Genomic DNA, 13,083 nt, shown 5'->3' with positions numbered 1-13,083 from the left:
CCTGGTGAACCTGAGGAGAAATGGAGGAAACCTATAATTATGATTTTAATCTTTATATTATGCTGAAATGTGAGATTTTATTTACTTAAGAAGTTTGACATAATTTGATCATTGACATTATAATGTTATTATTAAGTTTGTTGCTTTAATGAATCTTTAAAGTAAGCAATTAAACAATTTTAAATTGGGTAAAGTACACAAATGGTCTCCAACTATTGGTTGTTGATTTGTTGAATCTCTCAATTATTAAAAGTTACAAAGTAATCCTCTGACTATAAGGTGTTTTTGAGTTTCCGACTGTTAAAAGTTACAAAATGATTATCCAACTATTGATATATTTCAAAAATTATCATTTTTTGTTAAAAATTGGCAATAGTCTGAGTTAGACGTTTACTTACTGAGATATGATAAAATTTTATATCAGAATCTCAAACAACTATACAACTCAAATGATTTTGGGATTAAATTTTATCATATCTCAAACAGTAGGTTAACGTTTAATTCAAATAATCATCAATTTTTTTTACGAAAAGTGATGAATTTTAAAAATACAAATAGTCCGTGATCATTTTGTAACTTTTGATAATCGAGGGATTTAATAAAACAACACCCTATAGTCGAAAGACTATGGTATACTTTATCCTTTTAAATTTGATAAACAGAACTGAACTCAAAGCAGAAATTTTAAAAAGTATGAGAAGTAGAGCTAGCTTATGCACTGATTATTGGCATAGTGAGTTTCTCATCTACAACTCAAAATGTCAGAACGGTAGCTAGATTTGCATTCAAGCACGATGTTATCTACGAAAAACAATTTAATACGATAAATTTCTACAGAATATTAAGGATCTAACATTTCACACCAAAAGATAAAATGACGTAAAAATAATGATAAGCAGGAGAATACAAACACGAACACGAACGATATAGTTATGGTGAAATTAGTTTTCCCGAACCAAAAAAGCTCCCGAGAGAAGAAAATGTACCCTTCAGAGCTCATTGTCAATCGTAGCTTTGCTCAAGACCCACAGCAAGCTGATTTTTGAGCATTTGTTGCAGATCCTTCGGCCTGATCTTGTGGGTTAATTTTGATTGCATTTGGCTGCAAAGAGGAATTGAATAGACATTACAATATATATAAGCACAAGTTTTTAATTTTTAAATATGTTTAAAAGGAAATGATTTGCATAATTATCGCAAGTATGCTTTTCTTATCTGAACTGATGATACATTCAAGTGAGAGATATGATACCTCAGCCCTGGCATCACTATCCGCAAGTCTTTGCTTAATGTCCCTGGCTATTGCAAAGAAAACCTCCTCAACATTTAAGTTTGTTTTTGCACTCTGCAAGATAGGTTGGCACTTCAGCATATAGGAAAGATCACTTATACATAGAAGGGAACAGTTAAATAGAAAAATATAGAGTAAAAATTGCATACAGTCTCAAAGAACTTGATGCCATATTCATCAGCAAGAGCTTGGCCTTTTGAAGTAGGGACAGCCTGAAAGATAAGTTCCTCGACAACTTATAAACGAAACTGAACCTGGCCAATATGCCAAAAAAGAAGGTAACTGCAAATGCAAGTGATAAGCCTACGGGAGAGAGAGAGAGATACCCTTTTGCTTTCATCCATGTCAGCCTTATTACCCACCAGAACCTTGTTGACATTGTCTGATGCATGTTGTTCAATATTTCGAATCCAGTTTCTGATGTCTGAGTATAAAAGGATATCAGTGCAATTGATAAGATAATTATAGAAGAAAAAAGAATAAAATTCCAAAATAATGATAAGGATATCACTGCAGTTGATAAGAGAATTGGTGGAAACATAAACATTTCTAAAGATTCAAAGGTGGATAAGATAGAACAACTAATGACTGAAAATCCAAATGATAAAAGTTCAGTGTTTACTATTGAAAGATGACTCATCAGTCACATCATACACAAGCAAGATACCCATGGCTCCACGATAGTATGCTGCATGAAAAGAAAATAATACTTAATTGTGTGTTAACCAGACAAGAGTTCGGAAGTCAAAAAATCAGGATGTATTGGAGAGTAGACATTGAGAGACCAAAATAAAATGCTATGTAGAGGCAAAATTTTCAAACACCCTCAGAGATAATTTTAATATTGAACACCTTCAATCAAGAATCTAGAAAATATGAAAGGCTAAGCATCTGTTCTTCATAATTCTATTTCCAAGTCCTGTCATACAATTCAACGGGCGGATTAGAAATTGTGCGAACCACGGAAGCAGACAAACTCCTAACTTCCCAAAGGCAAAAAATCACAGAGAAGAATAGCAAAGCAACAGCAACCACCCTGAACCAAAGCTGATATTGAATTTCACAATATCAGAATGAGAATAAATGGTAAGTCGCACCATACAACAATGGCAACTAAAAGGCTCAAGTAAAACAATGCCCAAGTAATGCTATCAAATTATTTCACCAAATAAATAATTTATAGTTCTAAATAGACCATTCATTTCCAGTCAGTGACACTTTCAAACCCAAAAACTAACCAGTTGTAATTGTTCGAAACCTCTCTTGCCCAGCAGTATCCCAAATTTGCAGCTTGATCCTTTTCCCGTCAAGCTCTATGGTCCTTATCTTAAAGTCAATCCTGCCAAAATAAGGTACAAAACTTATTAAACCATATGCCCCATTTAGAAAAAATACTCATAAAATTAATAAGACAATTGACTACAATTCAAAAAACACCTACCCAATGGTTGTGATAAAACTTGTAGTAAATGAGCCATCCGAAAAACGCAAAAGAAGGCAACTCTTACCCACACCTGGCAACACAATAGCATAGGTAAACAGATTACTCAGTTTCAGAACTAAAATTCAAAAAGAATATGCAAAATACCAAGAAAACTCCTTAAAATAAGTATAATATCACTTAGCAGTACCAAATTGCAGGCAACTACAACTAATTGTCGCAGTGATGGCCTGTAATGAGCAATGGTTCTCTCATGCAAATACGCATGCTACTTGCTCCAACAAATGAAATAATCAAAACACTAATTGAGACAAATAATACTCCCAAGGCAATGAGCTATAATAAGACAGAATATATTATCAAGTATATTCACAAGAAAAATGATGATAGCAATGTAGCACAGATTCACCATAAAAAACAGACACTGTTTTCCAATCAACTTCGCGAGTGCAATAAAATCTCCGTAAGGTAATCTATAAGCGTAAAATGAAGCTTAATCTAAGGTAATGGTCTTGATAAACACATCACGGTCTCGCACCTAGTTTTCTAACCAGAAAACAATAAAATCCTTTCAACGAAAGCTAGCATTTCGCAAAATCAATGCACATGAAGTAGATCGCATTTCAAATCAAGATACATAATATAGATAGAAGAGATAATAAATAATTACCGCTGTCGCCGATCAAAAGGAGCTTTATTAGGTAGTCGTAATCGGTGCGAGCTCTTGCAGGTGGAGCACCCATGGTAATAGAAAATTTTTATCGAATCACACAAAAAACAGACAAACAAACCCTAGACAAAAAAAAACTTCAATGTTAATAATCAACTGTATTAAAAATGTAAAAAAGAAAAATTGAAATTTTGTTGGCTTTTGAATTTTATTTAGTGAACTGAAAGGAAAGCAATACCACCGGGTCAGGGAAAAGAAGAGTGAGATCTGATGAAGGAGATGAGAGAAATGAGGAGGGAAGCGTTTTGGAACGTCAGCACCGGTTGGCCGTTGAAAATATATTATTGTTATTACTATGGGTAAACTACACGTCTAGTACCCTATCTATCACTTTTGTTCTGTTTTATCTTATTTGTTTCTAAATCATACCTAACGTTTAGTTTAGATTTCAATTTAGTATTTCGCCATTAAAAATTTAGCGCCAGTGATGACATGGAATTATTTTCCATTTTCTGGTATTCCACGTGTCTTATAATGTAGATTTCACTTCATTAGCGATGCTAAGTTTCTAACAACGGGTACCAAATTGAAACCTAAACATTAGATATGATTTTGAAAAAAAATAAAGCTTAGTTATTAAAATGGAACAAAAGTGATAATTTAGGTATTAAAATTATAGTTTGTCCTATTATTATTGGGATAAACTATATCGATTATCACTCGACTATTTTTTCACTCTTATTTTTGTTACTAAAATTTAAACTTTTAAATTTAATAACTACAATTTTAAATCACTTTTAGTTTGATCACTGATTTATTTTATTAATATTTTTGTATAATGTGACATTCATTATTATTTTATTGATATTTGTGACTGATAAAAATAACCAATTCAAAAATCCAAAATCATAGCAAAACTTCAAATCTAAAAATTATACTACAGACCTCAAATCTCAAATCAAGATCATTCGCCCTACTCTCGATGAAGGTTGTGATTTGAGATTTAAGGTTTGTGTTTTTGAGTTTAGAATTTGTGATTTTAGAGTTTTCATTTTATGATTTAGATTTAGAGTTTGTATGTTGTAGTTTGAAATTTTATGTTGACATTTAATATTAGGGGTTAGGGGTTAGGGGTTAGGAATTGTGGTTTATTATTTGGGGTTTAGAATTTGAGTTTGAAGTTTAAGGGTTATGATTTAAAGTTTGGTTGTTATTTAGAATTTGAGATTTTGGTCTATGGGATGAGGTATAATTTGAGGGTTTTAATATTACTTTTTATTTAATTTTATATGGAACAAATAATAATAACTTTTTTCGCATCATCAAAAATATTAATAAAATAAGTTTGAAGGATTATAATAGGAACTTTTTGAAAGTTTAATTATTAAATTAAATTTTTAAATATTAATGACTAAAATAAGAATAAGAAGATAATTGAGTAATTGACAATATAGTTTATTCTTATTATTATTATTTTAAAGGCTTAATATAAAAATAAGTGTTCAAACTATGCATCGAAAAATGTTTTAACGTTTAAAGAATTTTTTGCTAAAAATAGGTACATAAAGTTTTTTCAATAACAGTTTTAAGTGCTCGGGCGTTAACCGCAGTTAAAAATCTCCGTTAGATGACATATGTAATGTTATGATATTTTTAAGAATTTTTATTTGAAATAAAAAATATATAATTTAAAAAACTAGAAAATATCAAATTTTAAAAGAAACCCAAAACTTTTAAAACTTTAATTTTAATCCATTGGCCACCGTCGACCGCCACCAACATCGTCAATCGGTTGAAAACCCAATGACGTGTGACCAACCGATCACCCACAACCAATTGAATACCCAAAACAGTGTAAATGAAAGATTTCGTTTTAAAGTTTCGATTCTCTAAAAATCCCAAATCATAATCACTAATTCCCAAATTATAAAATGTTTAATTTATAAATCAAGGATGGGATGCATTTGTTGCAAAGGTGTCACAATTCCTAGTGAAATTCCATCGTAATTTTCTGGTGCAATTGCATCCCAATTCTTAGGAGCATTCACTGAGGATGAAGGGTTTTGGCGGGCGGGGGGGGGGGGGGGGGGAGGGGTTCTGAAGGTGGGGGAGAGAATGGGACGCAGAAGTGGGGGTGGGACGCAGGGGAATTTTATTCTTAAAAATGTTTTTTTAATTTTTTTTAAAATATCAGAATGTGTTCATGCATTTAACGGCGGTTAACGTCCGGTACCTAAAAATATAACAAAAAAAATTTAAATACCTATTTTTAATAAAATATTCTTTAGGCACTAAAATATTTTTCAAGATTTAATTTGAACATTTATTTTTATATAAAGTATATTTTGAAAGATCACATTCAAAAATCGGATCATCTACTCTGCGAAACACTTGTTTTTCGCTATTGTTGAACTGCTCTCTCACACTCCTTCCCAGCCTTCGGGTGGTCTTTTGTAGGGTTGTTCATTCGGTTAATTAGGTGATCGAACCGACTGAACTACCATTAACCGATTTAATCAAATTTTTTTTCTTTAACCGTTAACTGAATCAAATTTTTTTTCGAAAATATTAACCGAACCGAACAAATTTCGGTTAATTCGGTTAATTTTCGAATTAACGGAATTTTTTTAAAATTTTCTAATTTATATAAAAATTAAATATTTTATAATTAAAAAAAACAGTTTATAATTAATTTAAATAATATATAATTATAAAATAAAAATTTTATATAAATTTTTTAATTAATTAATATTGATTTAGGTTTAAAAGTTACTAGATCTTAAATTATTAATTGGGTTTTAAATGGTTTGAGCTGAGCCCATATGTTATATATAATATATTTAATATTTTTTAATTCAGAAAAACAATTTACAATTAATTTAAATAATATATAATTATAAAATAAAAATTTTATATAATTTTTTAATTAATTAATATTGATTTAGGTTTAAAAGTTATTGGATCTTAAATTATTAATTGAGTTTTAAATAGTTTGGGCTAAGCTCATATGTTATATATAATATATTTACAGTTTTATTTTAGTTAATTCGGTTAATTAACCGATTTCGAACCGAATTAATCGTTAATCGAATATTTAAAAAAACCTTAACCATTCTCCGACCAAACTAATTCGGTGGTCGACCGAATTAACCGAATTAATTCGGTTAAAACCGAATTTTAAACACCCCTAGTCCTTTGGTCTTCTCCAACGACCTTTTTTTTTTCTTTAGTTTGATTGTAAATAAATACTCATACTTATATATTTTCAGGGACATGAAATTTTAATATGGATATTAATTGTTCTTTTGGTCTCTTCACATGTAATATGTGTCATGATTATTATTGTTTTTCGATCCGATTTTCCGGGGCACAATACAAATTTTTGTTCTCGATTATTTTCATGGTTATCTTTGATTTTAGGTGATTGTTTGTTTGGTGTTATGTCTGTTTTCTGTATAGTTCTTTTGACTGGTATTGGTGTTTATCTGTTATCTGAGTTTGTGAAACAATATGTGACGTTATGTATGCTCGACTGTGATTCATACTATCCTATTCCACATTGATTGTGCTATATTCTTTACATGTCTTGGCACGGTCACCATCTGCGATTTCTTCTTGTTTGGGGACTTTCTCTTTTGACGAATGTACAAATGTGATTTGCTGTTCTTTGTTGGTTCTTATAAATGGTGACAGTTTCTTTAACATATTATTTGTTGTTTATTCACGCTAACATACGAGTTCAGTATATATTTAGGACTATCAATGATGCTGCTTATACCTTAACATATTGGGCTTCATTATTGTGTTCTGCCTATCATTGTTTTAACTTGATCACAAACATTTTACTGTCATTTTCAACTAACTCAATATAAGATATTTAATTTAAAAAAATTGGATCCCCTACTATGCTGAAATTTGGGATTCAGTCCTTCCTTTATACAATATTTACCATGTTTAAGTGAGAAAACTCATAACTTCATAAATATTACAATAGTAACCGCGTTAACATTTACAGGGAAAAAAGGGACTTCTTTTACCAATTTCTGAGAAGGTTTTTAGTTCAGCTGAAATATGAGAATTAATTTTTTTTAGTGTCATGGAAATTGTCTTTTATTTAATTTAATTTTAAAATATAAAGGTCTCCGTCATTAAAGGGTTTTTTTTTTTACCAATTCCTTGTCAATATTGGTTCCAGACTTCAAGTAGTATACTCTTTATATTATATTTAATTTAATTTTAAAAATATGATTATTAAGAACTCGTTTACAAAAAAAAATATTAAACATTAAGGCGGAAAAATGTAATTTTCTTGGAAATAATATTTTTACTTTAAAAATAGTCTAATATTCACATTTTATATGTACTATTTAGGTTTTGGAATTTTAAATTTAATATTATTATTTATAAATTTAATTTTAATATTTAATATTTTTAAATGATACACATCATAATATTATAATCATAATTATATAAAAAAATTGCTGTCAATATAGAAAATAATTAAAAAATCACTTTATCGTATTAACAGAAATAATGGTGTTGTAAGTTCAGAGTTAAGACCTAATAACTCCCTTGTAAAAATAGAAGATGATTTTTTTATATATAAAAACAGTTTTTTATTAAAATCATAATTGCTTTTTATAATTTAAAATAGTACTCCAATTGATTAATTATATTGTAATAAATAGAAATAAGTTATATAATTCTTGTCTCTCACCGCATTGAAAGTTGAATCGAAACGCAAGGAATTTTAATTTTAAAATATTATTTTAATTAAATTTCGCACCTTTTTTTTTTCTTTCTTCATTGTCGGGATGTCTTTAAGGGTGCGTTTGGTTCACGGAATGTAAGATTACCTTTGGGAATAACATTATTGGAATGTAACATTACCTAATATATTACTGGGAATGTTACATTACTGTGTTTGGTTTGTTTGGCAGAAATGTAAGATTACATTGTTTGGTTGATGGAATAAGAGATGACTGGAACGTGTATTTTACCAAATTTTCTTTGTTCTATATGTTTTAACAATTGGAATTCTAAATATTTATATAAAAAATATCGAAAATATATTGTTTTATTATTTTAAATTTATATACTTTTTAATAAAATTTATCTATAATTTTTTTTTTATAAAATTTAAAAGATAAATGGGTAGAATACAATAATAAATATATCATATATTATTTTAATTATAAATAATATTAATTTTTATATTATTTATCTAAAAATATATTAAAATTTTACATCAACATTTAACTAAATAAGCATATGAAAATTTTAATAGATGAACCATTTTACTCCTACCAAAATGTAGGATGATGCTCACTTATGCCAAATGTTTTAGAAGTTCTAAACATAAATGATAAGTCACAATATGGGAAATATATCAACCGAGTTATATGTTGTTCGAATGACCGACACCTCCATTTAACTTATTAAACGAACGTTATACGAACATTTTTCAACTGCATATGTTAAACATTCGTATTCGACACATGAATATGAGACATAGTTGGTATTTGATTATTTTTTTTGTTCTTTCTTCCAGGGTTCACGCCAACCTGTGTCAGTCATGGTAACAGGAGATTGGTGTGCATTCTATAGTTGCAGGTTTCTAGGGTGACAGGTACTTAGCTACTCATCGATAAATCGAATCCGAATATCCGACATTTTCATTCGAGTCCAAATAGCATAGCATTTCAGTGGTTCATGACTATATTTTCGGAGCTAGTACAACTCTCTTCGAACATTGTCATCTCCACTTCAAGTCACATGGTTTCGTAACCGCGCATAACTGAACAACGAACAAGCAAAAGTGTTCCTTGTATATAAATTCATCGACATTGATCTAGAACGCTCTTGGCTTGCCCAGAGAATGGGCCACAGAATCCCAGTTAATGCATAGAAATCACTAGACAGAGAACAATGCTCCTATAGAAATATCTCTTTTATATTTACAAAACCTGTGGTATTCTTGATACCCAATAAAATAAATTAGGATGCAACATTTATGAGGAACACTGAGAAGCAATAAATTTAGCCTTCAGATAGCAATCTCAAATGAGATAGACTGACAGAGAACACTAGCAGGCAGCATGTTCAAGTAGAATGAAAAGCAAAAGTGAAAACTGAAATAAAAGAGATAAACTTACATTCTTTGTTTAACTTACAGAACAAAACTAAGTATAACATTAACCATCAAAAGCAACAACAATGTTCATACTTACTGTCGGAACCGTCTTTCGGTTGGGCCCCAGAATTGGGCTTCGACTTGGATTAAATGAGTTAGAGTCGCCATCGATCACTTTAAAAACATTTAGGTGGATCAGACACCCTCTTACCTGATCTGCATTGTAACAGAAATGTATCGGGTCCGGGAGTCGGTTACGGTCAAGGAAGGAGTAGTACCCTTGAACCGCCCTTTCGGTACCAATTAATTTAACGGTTGTCTTTAATTGCAAAAATTGAAATTTAAATTAAAATTTAAAATATTCGATTCGGATTGCTTACCTTTGATTGATTGAAAGTTCAACTGAAATGTCAACTGAAATGTCAACAAATGTTAGATGGTAAAAAAAAATACAAAAAAGCTAAAATAAAATAGGTAAAATAATTAAAGGTTAGTAAAAATAAATAAATAATAATAATAAACAAAAATAATACAAGAAAATAATAAAAGAAAATAAAATGAATAAATCAAAAAGTAAAGGGTTAGTTAAGAGATAAAAATGAAAACAAAACTAAAAATCGTGAAAGAGAAAAAAATAAACAAAAGTGACTAAATTAAAATAAAAACAAAATAGAGGGCCAAATTGCAAAAGAATGTAAATTAAAGTAGGGACTGAATTGAATAAATCAAAAATTCAGATGCCAAATTATATATAGTGACCAGATTGTAAAGCGATTCAAAATACCAGGGACTGAGGAGAGAATTTAAGAATCCCCTATTTGCAAACCGGTCCTTGCTATATATATATCCCAATAGCCCAAAATCACTCATTTTTCAGCATTCTCTCAAAAATCTCATCTCTCTCAAACGAGAGAAGGCTCTCGGTTCCTCTCCCTTGGCGATTTTCGGCCGCTGCTACCGCCGCCACTCTGGCCGTCGCTCGCGGAGGCCGACAAACCAAAACTCACCCTGAAACACTCGTCTCAACGCCCCCAAGCCAAAACCAAAACCTAAACACTCAATAAATCCCCCCACTAGAGTAGATCTACGCTCAAAGCTTCGTCTTGTACCTTTTCCGATGAGTCTTCTCGGCTTCCCAGCGTGCTCCTCTCTCGACGATATCCTCGTTTTTGTTTAGATTTTTACTTGCTTGGATTTACTGTTGTGGGGCTTTTCGGCCTTTGGTTTATATGTTTCTTGGCTTACTGTTCTCTCTCTGTTCGTTGGTTTCGGTGATATTTGGTGTAGATGGTTGTATACTGTTGATGGTTTTGGTTTACTATGTTTTGTGGATGCTGTTCTCTGGTGGTGCTTTGTGCACTGTTGATGATTCGTGTTTTGCTTGTGATCGTGTTTGGCTTTGATGATGTTTTTTGGCTTAGAGTTTCTCTGGTAGTGTACTGTGTACCGATCCCCCTCGTCCTCTGTTGGTCACCGGGGTATTTATACCCTGCTCGGTGAACCAGTACCCCGGGTTGTTCTGTTTTGCTCGGGGCGTTACTGCTAAAATCCCGGGATGGTTCAGTCCCGGGATCCTCGGCCGACGTCCGGCCGTTTCGCATGACCCTTGACCTTGCTGTGTGGCGCCTTGACTTTAGGGTTTTAGAAACCCTAGTCTTGCTGTGTAATCTTCATGCACTTGGGCCTAATCGGATCAGTTGGATCAGGCTACCTGGTTGGGCCTGTTGGACTCTGACTTGGACCCTTTTATTCGGACCTGATCTTTGGACCTAAAAAAAATAAATAATAAAATGTTAATAATAAAAAAAGAGAAAAGGGAAAAAATTAATAATAATATATTATATATAAAAAATATTTTTCTAAACCTATATAATATATAATTTCAAAAATATTTTAAAATTATATATTATATACTTTTTTAAAAAATGTTTTCAAAATTATATAGTTTTCAAAAATGTTTTTAGAAAATTATATATTATATATAAGTTTTCAAAAAAATGTTTTATATAATATATGTTTTTAAAACTATATATATATACTTTCAAATGTTTTAAAAACTATATAATATAAATGTTTTCAAAAATGTTTATATAATATATGTTTTAAAAACTATATATATATATACTTTCAAAATGTTTTAAAAACTATATAATATATAAATGTTTTCAAAATATTTTTCAAAACCATATACTATATAGATTTTAAAAACGTTTTCAAAAACTATATAATATATACTTATTTTCGAAAATTGTTTTTCCGAAAATTATACATTATATTTTGTCAAAACATTTTCAAAAACTGTATTACTATATACACACATATATATAATAAAATAGGAATATATATATATATATATATAAACAAAATTACTCTGGGCGAAAATAAGTGTCTACATTTACAAAAGATAATAGCCATGACACTCTAAACTTAAGCATATATATTGGCTATATTATATACACAAATGGCACAAACATGGCATGAACATGGCACAAATGAACATGACACTCTAAACTCAAGCTATAATTGAATGCTTCTTTGCACCCGTACTTTGTGTTTTGGCATGACACTTTGACGGATTCCAAAACCTTCTCAATTGCCCTGCAGTGACTATAGCCAATCGGAGTCGAACAGGATGGACATCTATTCCTTATTTTAATACAAGTAGAGCAAGCTATATGCCCATTCTCACACTGAATTGCCAATCAAACACAACAATTCATCAGGATGCATTTAATATATGAACAAATGAATAAAACCTTATGGATAAGACATATATTCAACATGAGCATATGGATACGACCCTCCAAAGACCCTTCAAGTACATAAAAAACCATGCAATGTATTTTGAAATAGCAATTTAGATTTAACACAAAACAACGATATCACTTATTTCCCCTTACAAATTCGTATAGGGAATAATAAATATTTGAATTCCACATAATTCTCATGATCTATCAACTAACTAACCATCCTCTGCCACTGAAGCTAACAATCACTTTCTTCACCATTTATATAGTTCCTTTTAGCAGTCTCAAACTTCGATTCTAGTATTCAATTATAGAATTTAAGCAGATTTGCTAAATGAACAAACCTTATCTTCACCCAAAAAAAAGTATAAAAACCACAATACCAACTAATAAACTGAAGTCTATAACTAAGCAATTTCTCTCCAATCATATCCCCCAAGTCAATATTCAAAGTTTTGCATGAATAACTAGTGTTAAAGGATTCATCTCATATAAATTTATAGAACAAACAATTTGAAAAGAGAAAACATAGATGAATTTGAAAAGCTTTCCCTAACAAACAAAAATCTATCAGCAAAAATCAAACTTTTAGAAGCATTTCACCAATAACAATAAAGAAAACTCAGTTGCATATTAAAGAGGAAACACTGGAATCTGAAACTTTTTGTCCCAAAAATTAAAACCCACCCTAAAACCCAATCCTTTCACCATAAAACAAAGAAATTAACGAAAAATTTGAATGTTTTTCACCAAAGAATAGGAAACCCATACCCCAAACCACCAAATTGTCGATAATTAAAT

The 13,083-nt window shown here is 30.5% G+C and overlaps 1 protein-coding gene across 1 annotated transcript; it reads right to left on the bottom strand.

The window, feature by feature from the left end:
* Positions 1 to 759: 759 nt before the first annotated feature.
* LOC120192734 (ras-related protein RABE1a-like) lies at positions 760 to 3,710 on the bottom strand. Its single transcript, XM_039195464.1, has 9 exons — positions 3,641 to 3,710; positions 3,403 to 3,524; positions 2,733 to 2,805; positions 2,530 to 2,630; positions 1,914 to 1,979; positions 1,618 to 1,715; positions 1,441 to 1,503; positions 1,253 to 1,345; positions 760 to 1,102 (listed from the first exon to the last, which is right to left on the bottom strand). The coding sequence occupies exons 2-9, from the start codon at positions 3,473 to 3,475 to the stop codon at positions 1,019 to 1,021; spliced, it is 651 nt and encodes a 216-aa protein (XP_039051395.1). The 5' UTR covers positions 3,476 to 3,524; positions 3,641 to 3,710; the 3' UTR covers positions 760 to 1,018.
* Between the last annotated feature and the right edge of the window lie 9,373 nt (positions 3,711 to 13,083).

This window comes from Hibiscus syriacus, unplaced genomic scaffold (genome assembly GCF_006381635.1).
Source record: "Hibiscus syriacus cultivar Baekdansim isolate YM2019G1 unplaced genomic scaffold, ASM638163v2 tig00116978_pilon, whole genome shotgun sequence".
Lineage (NCBI taxonomy): Eukaryota > Viridiplantae > Streptophyta > Magnoliopsida > Malvales > Malvaceae > Hibiscus > Hibiscus syriacus.
Note: the sequence above shows the minus strand (reverse complement) of the source record. Positions and strands in the feature narration are given on the sequence as shown.